The sequence below is a fragment of the Lentinus tigrinus genome (genome assembly GCF_003813185.1).
Source record: "Lentinus tigrinus ALCF2SS1-7 unplaced genomic scaffold L226scaffold_17, whole genome shotgun sequence".
In the NCBI taxonomy this organism is placed as follows: Eukaryota; Fungi; Basidiomycota; class Agaricomycetes; order Polyporales; family Polyporaceae; genus Lentinus; species Lentinus tigrinus.
The window spans coordinates 218,680-244,589 of NW_027137926.1; the positions used below are offsets into that span (position 1 = coordinate 218,680).

Here is a 25,910-nt window from a genome sequence, read left to right on the forward strand (position 1 = left end):
TGACGAATCAAGTGCCGTCTACGTACCACCCGAGTCCCGAACACCTGACAAACTGGGCAGCCCGTATATAAGCCTGCGTCGCAGGAGTTAGGAGATGGTTCTTATCGATCACCTGCACTAGACTGAAACCCGCCCGCGTCCACTGGCATCGGCGGAGTAAACAGAGGACCATGTCTCTCCCCGTCGTCGAGGTTATTTGCGCGCCCGCCACGGAGGCTTTTCGCGCAAACCCGCGCAGTTTGCCGCTGGTTGCGCCGACGTTCGACATCCTGAAGAAGGTTGATGGGCAGATCAGGTTCGTACCGGCCGCCATGCCAATACCCGCACCCCGTCATCTGATTCTCCCCGTCTGACGCCCTGCCTCCCCGCGTCTTGTCATTGTGTCTCTAGATCGTATTATGGCCTCCAGCACGAAGACAGTAGTCTTGCGTACACGCTCGTAGGTGGGTCCCGCGAGGGGTCACTACCTCGCGTCCGACCCCTCGGGTTAAGCTAGAAGCTAACTTCGCTGTGCGCGCCCCGGCAGCATGGGAGTCCCTCGGCCACCACCACGAGCTCATGAACGACGAGGTGGCGTATCCGCCGCTCGTGGACGTTATACAGAAGATCATCGATCCGTTTAAGCTGAAGATGTTCCACTGTGCGTTCACGAGCGAGCCGTATAAAGCCCTCCAGGCGCCTGTGACAGAGCTGGCGACGTTCACGCTGAACCCGGGGCAGTCAAAGGATGCACTCGAGGGGCTCGTGGAGGATCTCTCCCAGGCGATGAACGCTGCCCCGCGAGATTCCGGCGTTGTGCACGCAGCTTGGGGCCCAACTATTGAGCATGACGACATGGTGGCGTTGTTCGTCGGGTGGACGAGCATCGAGGTACGTGTTCAAGATTAGCATGGCTGGACATCCTCGCTGAGGCGTATGGCTAGGCGCATTGGAATTTGGTCAAGACGGACCAGACGATAGTGAACTTGGTCAACAACCTACGAAATATCTCGACCATAAAGGTCGTCCACATCCCAATGTCGTACTACCCATGACGTGAGGGGAAGGACGAGACCAGGACCCAGGAGTTGTACGTCCTGATGTATGATACATCTACGAACGTAGCATCGCAGTCATCTTTCGCAATAGGGGCTTTGCCCGTACCGTGTGGGGTGCCAGAGCGGGTCGCTCTCCCTTCCTCGCACTCCATATAACACAGATCATGTTTGCAGACATGTGCGGAGCAATGCACGCACGCCGTCTCCACACAGCCAATATAGCTTCCAATCCACGCCGATCGCTCACAAGGCTGTTCCCGCAGCCGAGCTTCTGCCGCAATCGGTGGAGGTATGCCAATCTCACGGCCCACCGGTAAGTCCCGCCTATCGTCTAGCCTTCCTATACTCTGGTAACCGAGGCCGTGTTCTCACTCAAGGCTACCTCGAGTGGTTCTCGCACATGGCATAGGCTGCATACATCCATGGTAAGCTCCAGGGTGTATTTCTGCCCTGGGTCGCACACAATTCAATGCGGCATCAGTGTTTCGCGCGCCACCCTTTCCACGAACTCCCAATCCTGCGAACCCGCACAACGAAACGGGACAGGAGGCCAGGCAACCTTCCGCTATTGCGGCAGAGTTTTTTGCACCTGCTGAAGCTTCTGCTGAATTCTCACAGCAGGCAATGCGCCTGTTAGCTTCGAAACGGCTTACTTTAGGACAGGGAGCTATAATCCGCGGGGCTTCTCAGGTCAGGGGGCGGAAGGTTTGAGAGCCCAACATATGAATGATGATGGCCCCGGGAATTGTGAAGATTGACGATGTATTATGCACCGCTGCCTCGACTGCGGTATTGAGCCCGAGTCCCACCGGTGAATTGGCCCCCGAGACCAAGGGGTCGGGTGGTGGGTATCATCGGGCGTGAGGCATTCATTTAATGAACACCCGTCCGCCTCAGAGTGGATCTCTCTCCCTCATACCCTTTATCATCCCCCACACACTGGACAACGACAGGCAAGTGTTCATCCGTGATTGTCCGTTGAGACTTTGGACGGAGCTCATCAGACAGCATCGTCAGCGCTATTTAATACTATGCGTACCCCTCCAGCGGTACTCGCTTTTGCGGCACTGCTGTACCTAGCGGTTCCCGCTTTCGCGAAGCACGGCGAAGGGGAAGATGGCACCAGCGACGCTCACTCTGCGTCCCAATCCTCATCTCCGTCGGCATCATCCTCTTCCACCTCCTCTGCGTCGTCCCCATCACCCAGTGGCGCATCGATCCAGTTCCTCCAGCCCTCAAACGCGACAACCTGCCAGGATGTGATGATTCGCTGGCAGTCGACCAACCTCAACGTCCCCATCACTCTTACCGTCACAAACGACCGTGCGACCGCCTCGCCTGGGGTGAACGACAATGTTCTCATCTCCCGCACGCTGGCCACAAACCTCTCCGCATCCGCAAACCAGTACATGTGGCTGGATGTAGACGTCCCGCAAGGCCTGTACGTCGCTGTCGCATTTGACACCTCGCACACCGCTGGTGTCTTCTCGCAATCCCTACCCTTCTTCGTGCAGACCGGACAGGACTCGAGTTGCCTCTCCACCGGCACCTCGTCCTCGTCGTCTCCCACCTCGTCATCCAACTCTACACGCTCTGGCGTCCCTAGCCCCACACCGACATCTGGCGCGTCGGCGGAATCGGACACCGCGCAGCCGAAGAAGCTCAGTCCCGCGGTCCTGGGAGGCGTCGTCGCAGGGGTGATCGTGGGCGTGATTTTACTCATCCTTGTCTTCACCTTCCCGCACTACTGGAAGGAGTTCCGCCTGAAGCGGGCTAGAGCTCGAAGGCCTGGAGGACCGTACTACTTGTTCTGATTGATTGCTGTCGTACTGCATGGGTTAGCATGATAGACATTTTCTCACATCTTTGATCCTTCCTGGCATCTCAGGCTGTATCCATTCGTCCTGATTGTTCCACGTTCTTTCAGTTCCTATACTATGTACTCGTGCAAGGACAAGATAGTGATGATTGCGATGTTCTTTGATTATACTGTATTATACAACTATTTGGGTGTACAGCTACAGAAATACAGTGTTCTACCAATGCGTCTAGCGTATCTGTGAATGGTCGTGGTCACGGTCGATGAGGATGAGCAATGGTCAATGGCGATGACGAGGTCCGAAAGCGTTGCAACGAAACGAATAAGATACGACGTGGCTCCCTGGCTCCAGGCATGGCGCCACAACATCCACCACCACTTCAACCCGGGCACCTCGCTGAGGGCGCTGCCGCTACTTCCGGCCGATTGAGCCCATGAAGCTCTTCAAGTCGAGCTCTTGGTACTCCTCCTCCGGGGGCAGATCCTCCAGCCCGCGCAAGACGTTCTTCTGACCGAGCGGCGCACCGGTCGCGTCCTTGTCTTTCTTCTTGGCTGCCGCTGCCGCGTCTTCCTCTTCTGTCGTGCGCTTGAAGAGATCCAGCACGAGGTCCGTGTCCATCGAGGAGAGACCCGAGTTCTGCTGCGTGACGACCGAGTTGGCGATGTTGAGCTTGAAGCGCTGCAGACTAGTATACGTGCGTTGTCAGTCTCCAATAGATGCGGGAAGAAGGGTATAACGTACCCCATGATCTTCTCCTCCAACGTGCCCTTGGTGATCAACCGGTACACGTTGACGACCTTCTTCTGCCCGATACGATGTGCGCGATCCATCGCTTGGAGGTCCTTCATCGGGTTCCAATCGTGCTCGACGAAGATGACGGTGTCAGCACCAGTGAGCGTCAATCCTAGACCACCGACATGCGTCGTGAGGAGCAGGCAGTCGATACTCGGGTCTGAGTTGAACGTCTGCACGACAGCGTGGCGTTTGCTGGCGTCGGTGCCACCGTCGAGCCGCATGTAGGTCACGGAGGGCATGTGCTGCTTGAACAGGTCGGTCTCGATGATGTCGAGCATCTGCTTCATCTGACAGAAGATGAGCACGCGATGCTGCGAGAACGCGCCCGTGGAAGTCTCCTCGGAGTCGACGAGCTCGGACTTCGTCGCATCGCCCGTCGCACCCGGCGCCTGACCAATGCCGCAGTCGATGAGAAGTTGGCTGCGGATGAACCTTTAGCATGAGACTCGTGCGAAAGTTGACATAGACGTACCGAAGCGCCTGCAGCTTGGGAGCGTGCTGGATGTCGCTGAGGTCGCTGGACTGGGCATTGACGCCAGACTTGGCGAGTGCGTCCTTGATCGCCTCCTTGTCCTTCTTGAGTACCAGGGCGGGGTGGTTGCAGAGCTTCCGGAGGTACTGCAGCGACTGGAAGACGTGCTGCTGTTCGCCATCTTTCTTCTTGTTGGACCGTACGACATCCTCGGCTTCCATCTTCGCACGCGACTTCGAGAAGTCGTCGTACAGGAACTTCTGTAGGTCCGAGAGCTCGCAGTAGTAGTCCTGGATGATCTTCGGGGGCAAATCGTTGAGCACGTCTTCTTTGAGTCGGCGGAGCAAGAAAGGTAACACTTGTTTGTGGAGAGCCTCCAGAGCCAACGCAGCTGTCGAATTGTCAGATGATCGTCCGCGTGACAATTGTTGCGATACGTACCAGCCTCGCCGGTCTTCGCCTTGCCATCGCGGTTGGACAATATCGGCTTGCTAAACCGCTCATTGAAGGATGACTCCGTGCCGAGGAAGCCAGGCATCAAGAAGTCGAAGAGGCTCCAAAGCTCAAGAACGTTGTTCTGGATGGGAGTACCGGACAAGATCAGACGATGGACAGCTCGGATTTGCTTCACTGCCTTCGTCAACTTCGTCTTTGCATTCTTGATGATGTGCCCTTCATCGAGGATGCAATAGTGCCAATTCATGTCCTGGAGGCTGCTGATGTCGTTGCGAACGACCTCGTAGGAGGTAATGACCACGTCGTAAGTCTTCAGCTTCGGCAGGACCTTGTACCGTTCTCTCGAGTTCCCGGTGTAGAGCACCGGTTTCAGGTTCTCCGTGTACTTCAAAATCTCGTAATACCAATGGCCAGTGAGCGTCGGCGGGCAGACGATGAGTGACGGGAGATGCTTCGAGTCTGGTGATTTGGTCTGCTTGTACTTCTGCGCTCGCTCGTAGTGCTTGCTGGCGAGGATACAGATCGACTGGAGCGTCTTGCCGAGACCCATGTCTTCGAGTGCACCGCGTCAGGGACGATTCATCCAAACAACAAGGTAAGGCTCACCATCGCAAAGGATACCATGCAACTGGTACTTCGCCAAGAAGGCCAGCCAATTGACACCCTCTTGTTGATACTTGCGCAACTCTGCTTTGATCGTGACCGGAATCTTGTACTGCTCGACCTTATTGCCGTCAAGAAGCTGCATGAGGAACTGGCGTTCCTCGTCTCGACGCTTGAGGAGGTCCTCAGGGAAGTTCGGAGGGTCAGGTAGCCCGGCCTATGTACCCGTCAGTATATGCGTTGCTCCATACTAAATACAGCTTTGACCGACCTCTAGCGGAACCATCTTGACGAGGGACGCGAACGTGTTCGTGGCTGTCGCTCGAACGTCATCATCCGGATCGCTCATACGTCCGAGCACTGGTACAACCATGAAGATGACATATGGCAAAGCCTTGATATCGAGCTGCTGAACAATGTCTGATCAGGGAGTCAGTGATCCACGACAGGACCGCATGCAGCAGGAGGGTGCTTACGATAGATCAGTTCAATAGCACCCTGACGATTGGCAAGCACGTCGGCATCCCCGAGATACGGAACCACAGTCTCAATGACGTAGCGCATAGCATCCACCGTCAGGACATCGCAGATGGTTGCGAAGCATCGTGCAGCGGACTGTCTGACGATGGCGAAGCGACTTCGAAGGGCGAGGATGACATGAGGGAATAGCTCGGTGAAGTTGCGCGAAAGGTCTGCGTGGAACGTCGGCACGACAGCCTCAAGGACGCTTAGCGAGTCGATGACATCCTGGCCGTCCCGCTTCTCGATCTGCTCGTCCATCTTGCTGACCGAATCTAAAAACACTATGAGCATACAAAAAGCCGCAAATACACTCCAAGACTGACCCGTAGCACATGCGGTGAGCAATCCGCCTGCCATCGCCTGCCACATTTTCGGAACAGCTTGAAGAAGTCGAGGGCCGAACTTCGCGGAGAGCTTCTCGAATGCAAGCCTGGCACCGCGACGAGACAATCGCGCCTTGGCGGGATCCTCCGCGTTCTTACTGCCCGTCTCCTTCCCATTGCTGGTCGCTGTACATGAATCCTTGGAGAATGAGAGTACGCCATTGAGGGTCTTCCGGTGATACAGGAATGTGGGCGTCTGCTCAACATCTTGACAGAGAAACGTGCACAAGTTCTTAACAATCTTGTCTGGCGGCTGGGTGATATCGCGCTGCACGCAGAACTCAACGAACGCCGCAACTGCTGCCGCAGAATGCGTTTGCAGGTCCAAGTTCTCCTCATTCTATGCCGCAAGGCCATTAGCACCGCCACATGCAGAGATGGCATCGTCTTTGCTCACCTTGATGCTGTTCATGATACCCTTCACAATCGGGCTGACCTTGTCAGGAGTGCTGCGGAAGGCGACGAACGCAGCAGCAAACGCGGCGGCAACCCTGACGTCGTACTGCGCCTTGACCTCGATGTACCGCTCGATGCTCGAGACGACCTTCAAGCGCTTGTCTTTGATGATCGCAAGCTCCCGCTTCTTCGTCCTGCCTAAGCTTTCCTTGAGTTTGTCGAACATCGATCCAACAGCGGCCTGCGCAGTCTCGATGGTGAAACAGCCAGGCTTCGTGCCAGTGACGTCGATCTCGGTGCCCAGCTGCGGGATGGCAGCCGCGGGAATCTTACAGTCGTAGGAGAACGACTGGAGGAGGTTGAAACACTCGCCATGGATGCGCGCGAGGGTGAAGGCCATCTCGTGGTATGCCGCTGGCGGATCAGCCTGCAGCCACGCGAGTGTCTTCTGACTGAGCTCCGCAGCAAGGCCGGAAACCTCAATGAGGGAAGCCCCAGCGTCTGTGCGTGCGTCGTACTCTCGCGCCCAGCATTCGGCTATGATCGCAGCGAGGAACTTCTGCAACATACTGGTGGAGTCGATGTAGTGGATGAGGATCGGCCGGAAGATGTCGTCGACCGAAAGCCCCGGTTGAGTCTGGAGGAAGACCGGTCAACCACATGCCATTTGTCACGAGTGATGGTTCACTCACGGATGCTGGCCAAAAGGCGATGATGTGGGCTAGGGCTGCAGAGGCTGCGAGACGGGCCTGAATGACGACCTCGACAGGTACTAGCGACAAGTCCTGCGCGAGCATGTTCTTGTCGACATTGTGCCTCTCGGATGGTCCGCCGTTGTCTGCACCCACAGTTGGGTCGTAGAAACTTGAGGCATCCAGAGGAAGACCGAGCGGTGTCATCAGCACTGCGTACCACTCTAGCAGCACTTGTTGGGTCAGCGATGACTCCAACCATCCGCTCGTGTCGCTCAAGATGGAGAGGACTTCCCGCCAAGTCGTGAGAGTGGTTTCGCGAATGTCTGAACGTTCTTCCACTAGCAGGTTTTGGAAGAGCAGACGAAGGAACGACACACTGATCCAGGCCCGCGGCAATGATTGGACTGTCATGAAGGTATGCAAAGTCTTCACGACTGCCAACCGCACGTCGGAAATCGTATGCCGGAAGAAAGGGAACAAGGTGGGGGCAAGTACCGTGATAGGATGCCTGTCAAATTTGTTCAGTATATGAGTGGCATGTGACAACGCAAGGCACCAACGATCGTGACTCGTCTGCAATTATTTCAATGACTTGATTATATGCAACCAACTGACCTGCGACGGATTTGAGCAATGCTGGTAATACTGTGGAAACATTGGGTACATACCAAGCAGATCCATGACTGCCCCAACACTCGAGCTGAGGTCGTCCTTCATGTCACTGAGACAGTTCCATAGCACGGCGAGGACGCGACTGAGTTCTTCAGGTAACCGTTCAACGAGGTACGCAGCGACGGGAAGTAGACAGGATGCCGCCACAGAACGTACATCATCGTCGCGATCGCCGAGGCTGAATCAAAGTATCAGGGAATGACTCTCCTGGCAGTCAAAATGGACGCACCCAAGTACCGCGGCATCAACGACACCTCTCAGCACCTCCTTCCCATCGTCAATGTCCATCCCGTCATTTTCGGGCACGTCTAGGCTGACGAGGTCGCTTCTTACAGCGACTTCGTACTTGATACCAAGAAGGCCCGCATGGCGGACCTCCCAGACGTGGCTCTTGTCGGCATTCTTGCTGAAGCCCTTGCCGTTGGTCGGTTTGACAGTGACCGGGAAGTCCTGTCGAATCATTTGCAAAAGAACGTTGTGCACGTGCAAGACTGATCTCCGCGGCATATGGAGCAGGATAGAGGCGAGGGTCTGTGAAACCGTTTCGCGTACAGGGGCGACGACCTGAACCATGATGCATCAGCTTGCGCAGCGCTATGTATGCTAGATGAAATGCTTACCTGGTCGGAGACAAAGTCGCCAAATCGATCGAGGACGAAGATGCACAGGAACTTGACGGCGAGATCGTTGCACCACCGCTCATGAGCAACGAGATTCTCATCCCACGATTGGTCAGCTGAGTGATGAAGTCAGTATTCACGATTGGTGATCCATGTGTAACGACTCACCCTTCATACCACCGTACTTCCCTTGCAACTTCAATACTTCTCGCAGGGCCATCGCAGCACCATGTCTGACCTCCCACGCAGCGCTGAAGAGGTCAACCTCGAGAAGCTTCACGAGACCATCCCAGACCCAGCGGCCGGCTTGTACCTCAAGCGCTTTCGACTTGCTCTCGGTCTTAGGAGCGACAGCACCACCCTTGCTCGGGTCGATCACGACGCGATCTTGTGAAGGGCCTTCTGTCGGAGACTTGGGGCTGTCTACTCGGTTCTTGGGTGTCGCTTGGTCATCGGAACCTACGAGGCGTGCCCTGTGCCCCGTCAGCGAGTTGCAGGTAAGCTGACGGTTCGGACCTACTTTGACTGTCCCGCAGCAGTAGCTTGGTACTTGGCGCCGGAACCTTGAGTGGGCGGCGGTGCGCCCACGACTGCGGCGTTCCCGGGTTTCCGTTTACGCTTCAGTCGATTGCGCTCCCGGGCAGAGAGTGCAGAAGTATCCTCCGGTACTGGCGTGACGTTCGCGGGGGAAGGCGCAGGCGTCGAAGACTTGGACCTGTGAGGTACAGAGCCCTCCTTCTTCACTTTCACTTCGACGAACTCGTCCGTTGGTGAGCTCGGCGGGCAATCTTCTTCCACCTTCACCGGCGGCGCCATCTCCACGTCTGGGTCTGCGTCGTCGGCAGCAAGCTCCTTGTCTAGGTCCATGTCGTCTGCGACGCTTTCGAGGAAGTCCAGGCCCAGACGGCCCATGGCCTCCTTGCGAGCCTTCTTGACTTCTGACGAGTTGGCAAGGATCCCGGTCGGTTTGATGAACTCCTTGCCGGAAGAGGCTAAGAGGAGGGTCCCTTTCTCCATCAGCTCCTGGACGGAGAATGAAGGGAATTCTGGGGCAGGAAGAGAAGTGGATGCGCCATATGGCTTCGAGTCCGCGTCGGGGTATGGCATCCACAACGGGACTAGCGAGAAGATCTGCGAGAGCGCAGTGGACGCTGCTGATCGCGTCTCATACGATCTCGAGTGTAGATATGGGAGTATCTGTCCGGACTTAGCAACACATCCGAAGGAGGGTAGGAGATTGTGCTTACTCGTGCGACTACAGCCATGAGTTCTGACCATCCAGAAGGATCGCCAACAGGCCCATGCTGTCGGGCGGTCTTGAGGTCGTCCTCGACGAGGGCGACATCGCTAATGACACTCTTCGCGGCTAGTTGGGCTATTTGTTTTGCAGCTGTTGTCCTTACGGACGCTGACGACCCCGTGTCCAGCAGGAGCAGGAGCCGGTCCAATCTGGCGGAAAGGACAGAGTCAGGACGAACACAGGAACTGCCATATGCGGACGCACACACCTCGACGTCATTACGTAACCGACCGGACCGCACCTCCGCGCTTGAAGATCAAAGGCAGGATAACGGGGAAGTTCTCACGGTCGCCCGCCACGACGACTGTTCCTTTTATCATCTCGCCTTCGTGACGGAAATTTGACGCTGTCACGCGTGACGTGTCATCTGTGTCCCATCGGCGCTTCGCTGATATCGCGAACATAAACTCCGTCCTTCGTCTGACCACAGCCGGTCTGCTTGCAACCACTCATCTGAAAGACGACAGATGCAATTGAGAGCGATGGCGGGACGATGTTACACACACAACTGGCACGGGGAAGGACTTGGTCCCCGGATGCACCCGGTCACGAGTGTAACACACCAGATCTCTGACATAGATTATCGTTAGATTGGGACCCCGCCACATCACTCGCAACAGATGATCTTGCCGTCGGACGCTTACAGGGTCGTGTAAACGTCTTTGCGCCAGCTCTGTGAGTCCGAGAACCCGACAGATCCAGAGTACGAGGTTAGACGATCATGCTATAAGTCAAGGTTGCACGGGCTCAACGTTAACGCCAGGTGGCACAGGACCACAGCCTGAAGAAGCATGCTTTATTGAACACGCTTCTTTAGCCTCCCATTGAGTTCGCTGATCCGGGACGCTTACGCAGGTATGTCCGAGCTTAACCTAACAAGGATCTTACCATGGGAGCTGCGGCCTACTGATACAGGGCCATAGCAGGCATGTCTTTGACAGGTGTTCTTGGAACCTTTCACAGCGTCACTGCAGAGTTCTGCGACCCAACAACGTCGTGGCCGAACATCCAAGGTGAGCAATGGACCACCATCACCGCCTCAAACCCTCGCTAACGAAAAGTGATCTACATAGACCTGTTTTGCTGCGACCCCGGTAGCGCGGAAGTTCTTGTCGAGGCTGCCGCGTCCCTCATCGGATTGTCTGCTTCGCAACAATTAGATGACACGCGCTCTTCCCTGAGCGAAGTCTTGTCGCGAGCTCACAAAGCGATGGCCTCTTCCGGAGCCTCAGGAAACCGAGGATGGAGAAGAATGTACACCGACGCATGTCTGCTTCTGGGGTTCAGCGACATCCTCTATTTCTCCTCTTCCGGAGACAGAGCGCTCGCGTACTCGGCGGTATCGCGCCTCGACCATGCAATCGTGATTGCAGGCGCTCCCGGGGAAGGAAGGAAGGAACTTATTCTTGATTTGATATGCCGGGTGCAGTCAGAATGTCTGAACTTCCCTGTGGGGTTCCAGCAAGACAACCTACCGGAGACTACGGTGCCTCGGCATGAACGCTCACAAAGTGCGAGCCTCCCTAGCGCCACGAGGGACGTTCCCCGCCTCGATAGACCACCTTCTTTGTCTTCCTTCATCTCTCGCTTCTGTCAGCAACCTTTCGTTCTCCCTGCTTTCCTCTCTGACTGGCCCGCCCTTAACGAACATCCTTGGAGTTCGCTGAACTACCTGCGGAAAGTGGCGGGACCCGGTCGCGTCGTTCCCGTGGAAATAGGCAGTGATTACAGAAGCGACGACTGGACACAACAAATGATACCGTGGGACGAATTCCTTTCCAACCTCGAAGAACAGGCTACCGGAGAGTCGTCTAAACCGGTGCTGTACCTGGCACAGCACAGTCTGTACAATCAATTCCCCGCGCTCAAAGACGACATCTTCGTACCTGACTACGTGTACTGTGACTTGGACCCGCCAAACAACTATCCGCAGTACGTGCCACCGGCGAATGAAGAGCGTCTCGTGCTGAACGCCTGGCTTGGCCCTGTGGGAACAGTCTCTCCAGCCCACACTGTGCGTGACTCTGATATTTGATGTATGAATGCCACTAACTCTCTATGAACGTAGGATCCATTCTTTAACTTCTATGGTATGACTATCACCTCTTCCCCCACATTTGATGGTGACGGCAATCCCTGTAGGACAAGTAGTCGGGCGGAAGACGATCTGGCTCGCCCCGCCGGAGGTTTCTCCTCACATGTATCCCTACCCTGAGCGCACCTCCATCGCATCATCAGATGACAGCGGGGAGCAGCCGAGGAACCCCGCTGCCAACAACGAAAGTCCACTCATGAGCAATACGTCACAAGTCGACGTGTTTCTCTCCACACCCGAGGACATCGACGCGAGCAAGTCGAAGTACCCCGACTTCTGGAACCACGCAGTTCCTACTGCGATGTCTGTGACGCTTGAGCCCGGTGACCTGTTGTTCTTTCCTCCCGGATGGTGGCACGCCATGCGCAGCGAAGAGACGAGCTTCTCGGTATCCATGTGGTTCTGAGTGTGTTGGACAGCCTATCGGGTTCCGATACCGTCATCAGGAATTGTACAATATGTAACGTTGTAACGAAGGGCCTTTCTGCGTTTGAGCGTCTAAGTACTTACGGAACCAGATCTATGGGCGCCTCAGACACTGTACCTCTTCGTTCCCTACCAACATGTCGAGCAGAGCAGGCGGCCTTTACGGCGGCATCCAGTTCTCCTCCACGAAGCCCTTCTTATCTACACAAGGACCTGCATCGCCGCCCAATGCATCCTCAACAGAGACAGCACTCCCCGCGACCCCTGCACCCGCTGCGGAGACTTCTACTTCAGCCCAAAACGCCGCAGCCTCGACTAGCGCGACAGTAGGCGGTGAATCAGGCGCACCAGCCAAGCCCACAGCCGGTATTCCTCCCTTTGCTACAGCCTGCGCGTCGTAGAGCTCGTTATTCACGATATCATCGTTCATGTCCTCCTTATTCCCGCTCTCGGGATGCTCCCTTCCTCGGCCTTGCAGGGTGGTCCGCTGCACTGGCGTTCGCACCGACACGTCGTCAGGCTGCCAAAGCCAAGCCGTCAGCTCCCAGGATTCCTGTAGGAGCAGCAGTCACCATACCCGCGGGGTCGACCGCGAATGCGACGATCTCAAGCACCGCGGTCGTATTCGCCCCGCCTTCCCTTGTCGACACTACCCCGGCCAAGACTGAAGAGAAGAAGGAGTCTCAACCTCAACCGCAAGGTCAGGGGTGGGGTAGGAAGGTCAAGCCGCCATCAATGATCCTTGACGAGGATGTCAACGGCTTCAAGGCGAAGCGGGGCGGGAAGAAGGATGGTGGCAAGAAGAAAGGGAAGAAGGTACGCCTTTGAGACTGCACATAGGTGCCATCTTGGGATCGACCTTGCCCTATAGAACAAAAACGCTCAAGCACTTGCTGTCTGGAACCCCGACGAGGCGTACGACCCCATGCGCCCCAACGACTACAACGAATTCAAGCTCTGGCAACGTCGCGAGCGTGAGGAACGTCGGGAACGCATGCTGGAAGAACGCCGACGTGGGGATGATCGCAAGCGCTATAGGCGCAGCAGCAGCTATTCAGACAGCTATCACAGTGCTTCGGAGGACGAGCGCCCGCGCAAAGCAGGTATGCCTTTCTCACCACGCAGGAAACCATCTCGCTTCATTGCATCCTCTCAGGTCGCTATGACGAACGAGACCGCGACGAGATGGAAGAAGACTACGACCGGCCTCGTGGCATCGGTGCAGCTTCGGCGGGTGCTCCCCCACCCTCTGCGCCAGTCAGTGTCAGTATGACAGGAGACGAAGCGTATCAGCGGCGGCTGGCCATGTCACAGGGTTTCCGACCCCCAGAGCCAACCACCTCCTCGGCAGTTCTATCTAGCTCTGCGACGACGGTACCCCCCGCGTCATCATACGGCCCTCCAGATGATGATCAGGACAGCGGTGTACCTGGGCTCGGGGCAATGACATCTTACTCTCCCCCTCTTCCGGCTCCCGCACCGGCTGCTGCACCAATAATAGAGACCGGCGATGAGGCATACTTGCGTCGATTGGTCATGTCTCAGCAGGGGGCTCAGCCACCTCGTGCTCCGAGTCCATTGCCCTTCGATGCCACTCCTCCAGTCCATACACTGGTAGTCCCTGCGCCTATGGTACCGCCGCCTCCTGCGTTTGCACCTGTCTCTGGACCAGCACCTTCTTCAGACAAAATCCAGAATAGCAAGCAAGCGGCGGCGGCGATTGCAGCTCGATTGGCCGCCCTCGCGCCAAAAGGGGGTGTGCCTCCTGCTCCTACAGTTCCAAGTGCGCCACCAGAGGAGCCTTCTGGGCCTAAGAACAAGTACGTCTTGTGTTCGGCTGCGCGTCACGTTAACTGACTTTTTTATTGTACAGACCCGATCCGCACGGCTTTGCCGCTCGCCTTATGGCGAAGTGGGGGCACAAGGAAGGCGAAGGCCTTGGTGTCGACGGGAGTGGCATCGTGCACGCACTTACGGTCGAGCAGGTCGCTCAAGGGAAGAGCGGCAAGGGCAAGGGCAAAGGCAAAGGCAAGGGTTCGAAGGAGGCTCCTGCCATCGGTGGTGCGGCAGCGAAAATGGGCAAGATCGTGAACCTCAATGAGGATGTGAAGACGCGCGAGGATCGGGAGCGGTTTGGGGACCCCAGCCGTGTTGTTGTGCTTACGAACATGGTTGGGTTGGAGGACGTGGAGGACGAGGAGTTGAGAGGAGAAATAGGTGCGTGGTCGTGGTCTCTTGTCATTGATGCAAACGTATTGATGAGCCTCGCAGGGGACGAGTGCTCGAAGAACGGAACTGTAGAACGTGTCGTGGTTCACCCGGTATATCCTCAGCCGGAAAACCCTGATGACGCCGCCCGCATCTTCGTGCTCTTCGCCGGGCCCGCGGGGGCTTGGAAGACCGTGCGCGAGTTGGACGGGCGCTACTTTGGTGGCCGCAGTGTGCGCGCACGGTACTTCCCCGAGGCTCAGTTCCATGCTGCCAATCTCGATGGGCCGTTGTAACTTGTAGTCAGCCGGCCGTGCCTCTCTGATTATTCCAGGTGTTTGTGTGTTTGTTGCTCTTAGCTATCGATGTATCGCTTCTTCTTTGGTATTCAAAACCTGCTGCGTTCCTGTCCCTCCTACTCAGTGTTGTCCGTGATATTCTATTCATCCTCAGTACAACGTATGGGATGATCACGATTCTGATGTACAAACACAAAAGCGACGAGTAGCGGTTACGCTTCACTCTTCTCAGTCCATGTGAAGACCGTTGTTGATACTGAAACATTGACCTGCAAGAGTTCAGAAGACCGAATGTTACCACCACCAGTCAAAGGAACAGCTCACCAGTGACAGATGAAGTCTCTGGCTTCGCAAGGTACGCGACCAATTCTGCTACCTCCGACACCGGGACTAGCTTCGTGTCAATCGGCATACCGGTGTTCTGGATAACAGGCCGAGAGTCGAGACATCTTGTGAATAAGATGTCTGCCGCAAACGCCTCACTTACACACCTTGAATAGGGTAGCAGCGGTCCCGCCGTTCTTCGCGTCATCTGGATGAGAAGCTAGCGGAACATGTGAGTACAAGGACCATGGATGAACATCGATGGCGGTTTCATGACGAACTCATCGGTGTAGCAGCGACGCCGGGGGCATATGTGTTCACGGTGATGTTGTGCTCCCACAACTCCGTAGCTGGTATAACGCGTGTGAGTGTTCTATACTGCATAGAGAAGCTCCTTGCACCTACCGACACATTGCGCTAAACCCCGTACTGCGAACTTTGACGCAACGTAGGCCGTAGCGCTCGGAAATCCTGGCCATGAGGCATCATCGTCTGTCAGAATACAAACCCCACTTGAGCTTGATAACTCACCTCGTTTGCCTCCCAGGGACGACGCTCCTACGGAAGAGTCAGCTTGGAATTCTGAAGCCCAACCAACCTCGGGGAAATAAGACAAACCAATGATGCGTCCTCCGCGACCTTGTTGGATCATCTGCCGTGCTGCGTGTTGGAAGCACAACATCGAGCCACACACGTTGACTCGCAGTACCCTGTTCAGCTCCTCCACAGTCATATCCACGAAGGGTATCGACACAAATACGCCTGCATTGGCAACCATCTGCAAGTGTGGATGTCAGTCCAAAATGAATACATCAAACTTTACATGAATGGTCAGTGCTCACAACGTCCAGGCCGCCGAGTTCCTCCACCGTCTTGGCGACTACAGCGGCAACGTCTTCCTCGACTGTGATATCTCCCACCAGGACGAGAGCACGTCGTCCCTTGGCCTCGATGGCACTCGCCACACCTTCCAGCTGTACGCGCTTTGACGGAAGGTCGGCCACCGCAACGTCAAGACCGTCGTCGGCGAGGCGGAGAGCGATAGCCTCTCCTATGCCTTGCGCAGCCCCGGTGACGATAGCGATACGAGGAGGGTTGCTTTGGGGCGACGAAGAAGCCATGTGAGGGTGATTGAAGCTGGTGACAGAAACTGTGCAGGGCAACCGAGCTTATGAGTGAAATCAAGTCGAGTTCTTGTCCGGCGAAAGCGGCTGGATTGAACTTACGCAAATGCCACATTGGCGGTACCCCCGGATAGCTGTGTTATAATTAGGAAGTGTACGACGTGCAGTCGGAGAACATCGTGCAAAGGTGACAGTGATTCGCGGGCACTTGAACGCACCGACCGGTAGTGGCGTCGACGTGGTAGCCGATGATATAGTACATACCTCGTCCTGGGCCGTTTTGGGCAAGGCATCGGCATCGACCGCAAGTGTTCTGTCGCGAGCCAGGCTGACTCACAGTGGCGTGGCCTCCAAATATATGAGGAAACCAAGGATTCCAAATGGACGACTAGGAAACACACTGAACTCATCGTCGGAGGGCGCTATGATGGAGCATCGTGCATTAGTCTTGGTTAAAGGCATGAAAGCGAAAGGAACCAACATGACCGGGATAACAGGATGCCTCTCTGGCATGGAGCTGTGGCCAACACTAGTGAATAGACTCAGAGCCCATATGTTCTACCGAGAAATGTCACAATGGGCCGACATCGACAGGAGAACATACTGACCAGTCCGGCAGTCTTCATGGTGGTAGACTAGCAGCTGAGCGTGCCACATACCTGCGATGCCCTGTGGGTCATATGCTCGTTGGTAGTCGGCCCACGGGCGACTGCTCAGAAACAGCGTGATGAATTGCAGCGATACAAGATGAACAGTGAGTAATCTAAGGCAAGGGCCGTGCCGAGACATAAGGCATATTCAAAACTTCAGTGGTGCATGAAGAAAGGTCGGAGGACGGGGCTCGGGCCCCCGAGGACGGGATACGGGTGACTTCAGGGTTGACCGGCTGGTAGATGGATCAGGAGCGTTTAAACTGAACGCAGATGTGGTTGAAGGAAGCTCCTTTGGCTGGAAGGACTGAGCACTAGCATTGAGGGTAGTGCCACACAGTGACGAGCCGTCGTGGATCCCTGGGGTGGACTGCGCAGCTAATTCGGTAGCAACTCTGCCTACCCGACGAGGAGCATTGATCTTCTGCATTCGAAAAAGTGCGACAAGCGTTGGCCCTGCGTGGGGAAGTTCACCCTTCACGATCCTCGGGATCAGGCGCTGGAGCGATTGCTGGACCGCGGGGTTGTCGTACAAGAACCCGATGATATTCATCGCCCGCCTGTGCAAGTCTTCATACCTGCAGCACAACTTGAGTCCGATCGACATCCTTATTTCGACCGCACTCACCTGCAGAAGAAACTCGAGAATACCTCATCCACTATGTTCTCCGGAGAGAGGCGATGGGTGATCGCGTTCGCCGCGCACTGCCGGAGATCCTTCATGTCGAACTAGACGGTTTGGTCACAAATGCGACTAACAATTAAACAGGTCATGGCACTCACGGTATCCGCAAAACGATACAGCGCCTTGGGGGAACAGGCCGGGATACCGGCTGACTCGAGAGCGCGCAACTCGTTTTGCCGTTTTTCGATCCCTTGCGACCGCAGCGGGAGAAACCTGACCTTGCCGGTATACATGAAGAAGACGCCAGCGCGTAGGCTACAAGCGGTGGTGAGATGGAACCATACCATTTAGTCAATGAAACACTGACGTCCTGTAGGCGACGTTCGGCACCATGATCGCGCGGTACTTGCTAACGTCTTGAGATGTCTTGACCTCTTCCAACTCGACGTGTTTTGCACCAACAGCCGAGAGGTCGATGCTCTCGGATAGTAGACCATCCTTCGACAAGCAATCCGAGTCATTCTGCTCCTCCTCGTCGAGATCGCTGTCCGATTCATAGTCGTACCCAGAACCTTGCCCCGCCTGCAGAATAGCGAATTGCTGGTCTTGAGGTCGACGCTGTCCCGAGTCAATTGGATAGTCTGTGGAGGCCAAGCCTAACACTGTTAAGAGACGTAAGCACCAGATGCCGTCATATATCTGGCAATGCAGTACGCACCGTCGGCAAAGCGAGCGGTCTTCTTCAGGACAGATCCCACTGCAACGACCGGTAGCGGGCGGTGTATCTTGACCACACCGTTGGACTTGGATTTCTTCGAGAAGGCGTATAAGCAGATGTCACGAACGCTACCTGGATTCAGTGAGGCTGCCAAAGCAGCCTCGACAGAGGTGAGTGGTTCGTTCATGGGGGTCTCGGAGGTGCGCTCGAATGTATCTGTCCTTCTGCAAGTCTCACTTTAAGCGGCATACGGACAAAGCGGTTAGTACTGCCTCTCAAGGCCCCCATCTTGCGCAGGTCAAAGCTGGTACGTCCCCGCACGATTCTAAGGCAAGGTCGTAGCCCGAAGATGCATAGTAGTCTCCCAATTGTGGGTTTGTATTCTAGCTCGGGCTTTGGCTCTATGACGCGTAGTCATATCATCAATGGGGGCCAAAGAATGACAAGTGAGTCTGAACGGAATCACAACTTGCATTAGTTGACACAGACAGGAAAGCAGAGGGAGCTGGAAGAGGTGAAAAAGGTGGGGCGCAGTCGAGCACTGGCAGGAAGCTGCGGCTGCTGTGCTTGGTAAGCGCCCATTGAACGACGCGCGTCTTTATGACCACAGACGTCCGCGGCCGGCGTGTCCATCTTTCTCCTCTTTCTCCATCTCTCTCCCCTCCCCTCCTCACCTTTCAACCATGGCGACCTCAGGTCTTGGTACAGAAATTGTCAACGTCGTCAACAAGCTTCAAGATGTCTTCTCCGCGGTCGGCTCAAACGCATCACAAATAGACCTTCCGCAGATATGTGTGCTTGGAAGTCAGAGTAGCGGAAAGAGTAGTGTGCTCGAGGTGCGTGTCTGTGCATATCTCCAAGGACCTCAAGTTGACGCGTAATTGCTATTAAGAACATTGTCGGACGGGATTTCTTGCCCCGAGGGACGGGTATTGTGACCAGGCGACCATTGGTGCGTGCATCCTGATTGTTATGCGAGCCATTTTCTCTGCCAGACGCGCTTTTCTCCACCTATTGTTCCTGTTACACCTGCATGATAGCTCCTCCGAATGGCGCCGTGTAAAGGTGTGGCGAGTGGTTTGGGCTCCCAATACTCCGAAATTGGCTGCAACCTGTACGGCGCTCGTCCTGCGTGCACTAGAATACGCCAACTTGGGTTCTGTGCTTAGCGGGGGTCCCTGAGATGTGCGCAACGAACATTGCAGCATCTCAGAAGCCCGGTTGTTCATCTTCGGGGGAGTCTGTGTGCTCTGCTGTTCATCCCCCTCCCCATCTTGACGTAGTGTATGGCGTCATGTCGAAGCTTCATCCCTCGATGCTATGAGTGCCTTTCTCTGGCATACGGACATCATCTGGCAGAGAATGGCTGATTGGGGTGACCAGGAACTCATATATCTATTTTCCAGGTCTTGCAACTCATCAACAGGAAACCCACACATACCCAACAGAACGGTAACGGTACGTTAGGGCATTGTTTATAACCAGGGCATTCCTACTTACTGTACCTCAGCCAAGGTTGACGGCGAGGATCTGACGTCGGGGGGTGATGCTAAAGCCAACCCGGATGAATGGGGCGAATTCCTCCACCTTCCTGGCCAGAAGTTCTACGACTTTAACAAGATCAGGGAAGAAATCGTTCGGGATACTGAAGCGAAGACGGGCAAGAATGCAGGCATCTCCCCGCTCCCCATCAACCTGCGTATCTTCTCCCCGAACGTCCTTACCCTCACGCTCGTCGACCTGCCTGGCTTGACAAAGGTTCCGGTCGGCGACCAGCCCCGCGATATCGAGAAGCAGATCAGGGACATGCTGCTCAAGTATATCTCGAGACCAGCTTGTATCATTCTTGCCGTCACCGCAGCCAACACAGACTTGGCGAACTCGGATGGGTTGAAGTTGGCGCGGGAGGTCGATCCGGAGGGCCAGCGGACGATTGGTGTTTTGACGAAAGTCGACCTGATGTAAGTGTCTCGATGCATCTCTAGAGCCGTGCCGTTATTGAACTCAACCCCAGGGACCAGGGAACTGACGTCGTCGATATCCTCGCGGGCCGCGTCATTCCTCTCCGACTGGGATATGTACCGGTAGTGAACCGTGGCCAGCGTGACATCGACATTAACAAGTCAATCAGTTCTGCCCTGGAGGCCGAGCGTAAATTCTTCGAGACCCACCCATCGTACTCCAACAAGGCGCAGTACTGCGGAACGCCTTTCCTTGCCCGCAAGCTGAATGTGGTATGTGTTATGCGTAGCCTACCTCGATACCACGTGAAGCTCATGAATCAATCAGATCCTCATGGCGCACATCCGCGCGACGCTGCCGGACATCAAGGCGCGGATCTCGCAGCAATTGCAGAAGTACAACGCAGAGCTGCAGACGCTGGGTGGTGCGCTCGGAGAAGGCAGCTCGTCAAATATCGTCTTGTCCGTGATCACGGAGTTCTGCTCGGAGTTCCGGACAACGATCGATGGTAACACGAACGATCTCTCGCTGAACGAGCTCTCTGGTGGTGCACGTATCAGCTTTGTGTTCCATGAGCTGTTCAACAACGGCATCAAAACCATCGACCCGTTCGACCAGGTCAAGGATGGCGACATCCGCACGATCCTCTACAATTCCTCGGGTTCGACGCCTTCACTGTTTGTCGGAACACAAGCATTCGAGATTATCGTCAAGCAGCAGATCCGGAGATTGGAGGAGCCGTCGCTGAAGTGTTGCCAGCTCATCTATGACGAGCTCATCCGTATCCTAGGTCAAAACCTCTCGAAGATTGTGAGTATGCGCTTTTACCTGGTTCGAAGTATCCACTGAACCTTTATGTGTAGCAAGCGTTCCGGCGCTTCCCTGCCCTCCGAGACCGTTTCAACTCCGTCGTCGTCAGCTTCTTCAAGACTTCGATGGGCCCAACAACGAAACTTGTCAGCGACCTAGTTGCGTACGTAAACATCATACATGCTCTTCCTAGGAGAATTCATGGTTTACATGCGTGTTGTATCCAGAATGCAAGCATGCTATGTGAACACGACCCACCCCGATTTCCTCAACGGCCACAAGGCTATGTCGATCGTTACCGATCGGCTGAACGCCAACAAGCCCCAGCAGCCGCACGACTCTAAGAAGGTGTCCGCGGCCACGTTGAACAACAACCGCGATCTCGACGTCGACTCAAAGGAGGAGCAGAGCTTCTTCGGATCGTTCTTCGCCAAGAACCAGCCCAAGAAGAAGGGCGCCGCAGTCATGGAGGCGGTGAGTCCGAATCATGCGGAGTGTGTCAATGACCCAGCGCGCTGATGCCCACTTTCGCTCGACAGCCCCCTGCAGTCATCAAGCCCCAGGCTGCGCTGAACGAGCGCGAGACGATGGAGACGGAGGTCATCAGTGCGTGTCGCCCTTCACTTCCCGTGCCTTGCGTCCACAAAACCACTCTGACCCTGACCGGTGATACCCACCCCGTGCAGAGCTCCTCATCCACTCCTACTTCAACATCGTGAAGCGCGAGATGATCGATATGGTCCCCAAGGCGATCACGCTCACGCTCGTGAACCATTCGAAGGAGAACCTCCAGCGCGAGCTGCTGCAGGAGCTCTACAAGCCCGAGGTGCTCGACGACCTCCTCAAGGAGTCCGAGTACGTCGTCAACCGCCGCAAGGAGGTCGTGTCGATGATCCAGGCCCTCAACAAGGCCGAAGAGTACGTGTCTTTTCTTGTTCTAATGACATGCTGCAGAACGATACTCATGAACTCGTGCTACAGGATCGTCGCGAGCGTGTAAGGACCCGCCGGGGCGTGATGCGGAAGGCGGACGGACGGTCTTTCTTCTTTGTGCTTTCCTGTTGCATATGCGTACTCTACAATACCCTCCTGTATACATTCTTTGGCCTATTCTAGATGTTGTTCTCTAGTTGGGGCATACTCGGGAGTCGAGCAGGTGTCGTGTACGGAGAAGGTCGCTCGAGAATCTGATGACCCTGAGGATAGGGTCTGACATTCTGGCCCCTGGGGTGGGGAAGGCTGTCAGCGACAAGCTCGCGCGCGAGGCGCATGGCGTAAGCTTTGACTCTGAGCCTATCCGGGGAACACGCAGGCACGGTCCCCCAGGGTCCTTGTAAATGGAATCCTCGTTGTCCTCCAGGGCCGCGATCATGGGGCCAGATGCATAACGCGCTCTCGAGGGCGCAATTCATATTCGAATCTCGTGTGTACATCGATGGAAGGAAGCATGGCATGCAGATCATATAAGTACGTGCATGTACATCCTGGCAGGGAGGATAACTAGGTTAACGTGAACGTGGGTCCCGAGGAACGAAGTCGAAGGTGGGACATGGGGACGGGTACGGCAGGTAGCAGACGCGTGGGGGGGTGCGGGTGACGTTATCGTTAACGTTGGCTACTACATGCTAAGTAACAGGTCAGAAGCGCGGCCAGCCCAACTGGCGGCGCATCATAATGATAGAATTAAGGGTGCTAAGCGTACGGTCGCGGTGGCAACCTGGTTGCGGGCGGGCGGGCGGGGCAGGAAAATGAAAGCTATGTGCTGGTGATGCTACAGAGGCAGAGAGAGAGGCAATAGAGGCAGTGGGAGTCTAGCGTGAAGAGAGATGTGCTGATGCTACAGTGTGCGTGTGCGGGGGAACCTGGGAATATGGAAATATAGCGCTATAGAACGGAGCCCTGGGGCGGGCGCCGGGGATGAGACAAGTGTCACAGTCGCATGGCATGGTATGTGCAAACGAAGAGAAGGTTGAGGGGAGATAAGTACGAGAGCGAGTGCAGGGACGGAGGCAGCTGCGAACGGGAGAAGGGCGGAGATGCGTGGCCAGGAAGCCAAGGGAGGAATGGAAGTAGGGAAAGCGTGAGAGACGCGGCGAGGTGCGGAGAATCGTGACGCAGGGCATGCAGGCTAGCGTGGCCTGGGGGGAAGGTGCCAAGAGCCTCCGCCGCACTCAGTCCTCGAGGAGGAAGTCCCAGTCGATGGCAACCTCGGGGCTCCGCTTCGAACACCACCCGAGCCCAAACGCGCGCTTGCAGGCCTCACGGCAGCGGGCCTCGGGCTCGCCGCGGTGGATGTCCCACATGCGGAACGTGACGGTGCCCGCGGTCTCGATGACGACCTCGTCCTCGTCCCAGGGTCCCGCGCCGACGTTCACTGCCCCGTATGTGCTCGGGTATTTTTCGCTGTCGGGCGCATGTCCGTCCGAGACGTAGATCTCGGAGAAGCGGTGGTCGGTCATGGAGACGACGGAAGGACGGCGCGACTGGGTGAGGCAGACGTTGCGCAGGATGCGGTTCGTGAAGCCTGCGGAGAAGGAGACCTTCTTGCAGGACGAGGAGCGGTGGATGTGGCCCTTGAAGTCGGAGGGGAGCCAGATGGTCACATCCGATGTCGATGTGGAGTGCACCTCGAGCTTGAACTTCGTTGTCCGTGTCGGGGTGAACTTGCGGCACTGGTGGCGGGAGGTGGTTAGCGCGAGAAATGACCAGGTCGCGCAGAGCGGACGTACCACTTTGACCTTCATTGGTGCGCTAGAGTCCGTCCCGACGTACATACTCAGCCGGTGGTCGTACGGCTGATGATGTGCGCGGTAGTGGGGGAGGACGAGGGAGACATCGACTGCGCGGTCGTCGGTCTCGAGCGCGAAGTCGTATGGGGCATGGTCGCCGGCGCCTCTGAACTTTACGCGATGGGAGCCGCAGGGCTGCTCTAGCAGCAGGCTATCGGTGCTCGTGGGGTAGGAACCCTGTGGATAGCGCATCAGTTATGAGGATCAATGGGAGGTTATGATATGGAGAGGGTACTTACATGGGAGCAGACCGAGGATGACATGATGAGGCGTGATATCAATGGGTGCACAGGATGGACGGGGGAGGGAGAGGGGGGTATTCTGGGGCAACCCATCTGCGGCCGGAGGGTATAAGAACGCGAATGCGTTGTACAACAGCTCCCATATTAGGGACAAGGCAGTAGGCGGACCGAGACGCCGGGGCCTGCAGCGCTGTCCGTGTTTGGAAAACAAAGGGCTGTACGCGGCTCACCCTGGCTCACCTCCGCGCGTTGTATTCCCCCAGTGCCCATCTGCATCAGCCCGCCCGCCAGCCCCGTCTCCGAGCGTGCCCATTCCCGCCTCACGCCGCTCGCAGGTGCGCATCACTGATCCACCTCGCCAGGTAACCCCGTCGTCGTCGTCGATTCCCATTCCCAAGCACACATACCTCCGTTGCCCGTACTCCGGATACGCAGATCTCCTCGTCCACGAGTACGATGCTCCGGTGACCGCAACATTCCAGAAGCCAGAACAATAGCAGACGCCTTGGCGCTCCCGGGCAGCGTGTGCCCCCCACGGCCGTCGTGTGGCATGCGCGTGGCCGATCTTCCTGACGCCCCCAGACGCCGCAAGTAACGCTTCCGCAGCCGAGGAGACAAAAGACATCCCACGCTGGGCAGCATCTCGCAGCGCGACAATGCATAACCCAAACTAACCAACAACAGCCCTGCCTATGTTTCCCAAATCAGCGTACGCCCACAATGCATCCATGTGATCATCGCGCTGTTGCCTTACCTGGGCGTCTCAGCGATTATCTGTGTCGTGAGCTGGCAACGAAGCAACGGCGTGCAAGCAGTGTGGCCGGTGCACAAGGTCGGACACAGCGCCTGATGAGCTCCTGTCGACAGAGAGGCGAAGACGAGACGGTGTGAGCGCGTCTCTGGCGCGTCGCAGAAGGAGTGTCGGTGCCACCGGCTTGTGCCATAATGCTGCTTGGGCGCCTCCGAACTGTTCCGCTCCCGCCGTAAGCGGCAAAAGGTGCCGTGAAACACCACTCGGCTTCACTTGGATATTTGAGTGCTTACGATCCATCTAGAGTAGTCTTTGCCATGTGGCTGCAGCTCTTCCGGTGCCGTGACGATGCATGCTGATGCATGGGAGCGACAACACCGTGACGTCCCTGAGGTTAGGTTTGTTGCCACAGCCGAAGCTCCCATGTCTGCAGAACAGGGCTGCGGTACCTGTTCCTTATCCACTTCAATGAACAGACAATGCTTCCGTACACCACCTGTGCCCGTTGCTCGAAAGGTCTCACGAGGGCGTTGTACACCTGCCACCGATCCGACCTCGGAAAACCTCCATCCTCGACGTTCCAAGCCCGAAACCATAGTAAGGTTCCGGACAACGGCATCGAACGGTCTCCCAGCGTCTCGAGGCCCGACGCTCGACCACCGCCCTGTCCGGTATTTCATCACGTTACCGACGCGTGTCTGGGATCTGCAATGCAATAAAGGAACGCCCGCGTGCTCCGCGAATTTGGCTGCTGGCCCAACCTGAAACTTCGCGCGACGACGCAACAGTCGCTAGCACATGGCAGCACCCGGAACCATCACTGTTTCGACGTCGGCTCGTCGGAAGCCTTCTTGGCTGCGGACCCCCTGGCGGACCTTCACGCCGGGCAGGATACAGTACATGTCTGCATTGCCTAGAAGCTCTGGCGCGCCGAAGGAGAGCGGGACGCACACGGGCCCAAGTATCTTGCATACGTGCTGTTCATTTCGCCGCTCGGCGGGGGAGAAGAGGACATACTTCATTGTCAGGGTCTATGGTCCGATGTACGTGAGACGCTACTGCTACACCGACCACCGGGTATCTCGCACACGTGCGGATGTCAATGCCAACTTGAAT

At 56.2% G+C, this 25,910-nt stretch overlaps 10 protein-coding genes across 10 annotated transcripts; 6 read left to right on the top strand and 4 right to left on the bottom strand.

The window, feature by feature from the left end:
• Positions 1-170: 170 nt before the first annotated feature.
• On the top strand, positions 171-1,065 carry L226DRAFT_510337 (uncharacterized protein; the record flags this gene model as incomplete). Its single annotated transcript, XM_067678254.1, has 4 exons — positions 171-295; positions 391-443; positions 527-870; positions 924-1,065. The coding sequence occupies 4 exons, from the start codon at positions 171-173 to the stop codon at positions 1,032-1,034; spliced, it is 633 nt and encodes a 210-aa protein (XP_067534079.1). The 3' UTR covers positions 1,035-1,065.
• Positions 1,066-1,954: 889 nt separating this feature from the next.
• L226DRAFT_561225 (uncharacterized protein) lies at positions 1,955-3,067 on the top strand. Its single transcript, XM_067683420.1, has 2 exons — positions 1,955-1,990; positions 2,055-3,067. Exon 2 carries the CDS (start codon positions 2,069-2,071, stop codon positions 2,849-2,851), a length of 783 nt encoding a protein of 260 aa, XP_067534080.1. The 5' UTR covers positions 1,955-1,990; positions 2,055-2,068; the 3' UTR covers positions 2,852-3,067.
• L226DRAFT_614026 (SNF2 chromatin remodeling protein) lies at positions 2,999-10,038 on the bottom strand. The gene is made up of 18 exons (XM_067686576.1): positions 9,980-10,038; positions 9,719-9,920; positions 8,992-9,668; positions 8,640-8,944; positions 8,472-8,587; positions 8,081-8,415; positions 7,848-8,029; positions 7,740-7,794; positions 7,177-7,687; positions 6,486-7,121; positions 6,029-6,428; positions 5,660-5,977; positions 5,455-5,603; positions 5,187-5,400; positions 4,566-5,132; positions 4,125-4,515; positions 3,599-4,072; positions 2,999-3,542 (listed from the first exon to the last, which is right to left on the bottom strand). The coding sequence occupies exons 1-18, from the start codon at positions 9,988-9,990 to the stop codon at positions 3,269-3,271; spliced, it is 5,817 nt and encodes a 1,938-aa protein (XP_067534081.1). The 5' UTR covers positions 9,991-10,038; the 3' UTR covers positions 2,999-3,268.
• A 555-nt stretch (positions 10,039-10,593) lies between these two features.
• On the top strand, positions 10,594-12,348 carry L226DRAFT_536193 (Clavaminate synthase-like protein). The gene is made up of 5 exons (XM_067681061.1): positions 10,594-10,626; positions 10,687-10,784; positions 10,845-11,785; positions 11,840-11,861; positions 11,914-12,348. The coding sequence occupies exons 2-5, from the start codon at positions 10,700-10,702 to the stop codon at positions 12,270-12,272; spliced, it is 1,407 nt and encodes a 468-aa protein (XP_067534082.1). The 5' UTR covers positions 10,594-10,626; positions 10,687-10,699; the 3' UTR covers positions 12,273-12,348.
• A 60-nt stretch (positions 12,349-12,408) lies between these two features.
• Positions 12,409-12,816, top strand: L226DRAFT_536195 (uncharacterized protein). The gene has a single exon (XM_067681062.1). The coding sequence runs from the start codon at positions 12,430-12,432 to the stop codon at positions 12,691-12,693; it is 264 nt and encodes an 87-aa protein (XP_067534083.1). The 5' UTR covers positions 12,409-12,429; the 3' UTR covers positions 12,694-12,816.
• On the top strand, positions 12,705-14,935 carry L226DRAFT_536196 (uncharacterized protein). The gene is made up of 5 exons (XM_067681063.1): positions 12,705-13,108; positions 13,164-13,395; positions 13,449-14,112; positions 14,166-14,509; positions 14,564-14,935. The coding sequence occupies exons 1-5, from the start codon at positions 13,028-13,030 to the stop codon at positions 14,794-14,796; spliced, it is 1,554 nt and encodes a 517-aa protein (XP_067534084.1). The 5' UTR covers positions 12,705-13,027; the 3' UTR covers positions 14,797-14,935.
• Positions 14,936-15,027: 92 nt separating this feature from the next.
• L226DRAFT_572187 (NAD-P-binding protein) lies at positions 15,028-16,244 on the bottom strand (the record flags this gene model as incomplete). The annotated part of the gene is made up of 8 exons (XM_067684648.1): positions 15,028-15,068; positions 15,124-15,220; positions 15,291-15,343; positions 15,405-15,473; positions 15,529-15,594; positions 15,655-15,681; positions 15,742-15,901; positions 15,966-16,244. The coding sequence occupies 8 exons, from the start codon at positions 16,242-16,244 to the stop codon at positions 15,028-15,030; spliced, it is 792 nt and encodes a 263-aa protein (XP_067534085.1).
• An 801-nt stretch (positions 16,245-17,045) lies between these two features.
• On the bottom strand, positions 17,046-18,427 carry L226DRAFT_572188 (uncharacterized protein; the record flags this gene model as incomplete). The annotated part of the gene is made up of 5 exons (XM_067684649.1): positions 17,046-17,475; positions 17,526-17,626; positions 17,681-17,837; positions 17,890-18,184; positions 18,241-18,427. The coding sequence occupies 5 exons, from the start codon at positions 18,425-18,427 to the stop codon at positions 17,046-17,048; spliced, it is 1,170 nt and encodes a 389-aa protein (XP_067534086.1).
• Positions 18,428-18,873: 446 nt separating this feature from the next.
• L226DRAFT_510350 (uncharacterized protein) lies at positions 18,874-22,330 on the top strand. Its single transcript, XM_067678255.1, has 11 exons — positions 18,874-19,076; positions 19,133-19,192; positions 19,647-19,698; positions 19,751-20,201; positions 20,255-20,474; positions 20,530-21,012; positions 21,066-21,175; positions 21,240-21,486; positions 21,552-21,618; positions 21,699-21,930; positions 21,994-22,330. The coding sequence occupies exons 1-11, from the start codon at positions 18,924-18,926 to the stop codon at positions 22,010-22,012; spliced, it is 2,094 nt and encodes a 697-aa protein (XP_067534087.1). The 5' UTR covers positions 18,874-18,923; the 3' UTR covers positions 22,013-22,330.
• Positions 22,331-23,183: 853 nt separating this feature from the next.
• Positions 23,184-24,064, bottom strand: L226DRAFT_465239 (uncharacterized protein; the record flags this gene model as incomplete). The annotated part of the gene is made up of 3 exons (XM_067675904.1): positions 23,184-23,684; positions 23,742-23,978; positions 24,041-24,064. The coding sequence occupies 3 exons, from the start codon at positions 24,062-24,064 to the stop codon at positions 23,184-23,186; spliced, it is 762 nt and encodes a 253-aa protein (XP_067534088.1).
• Positions 24,065-25,910: the final 1,846 nt, after the last annotated feature.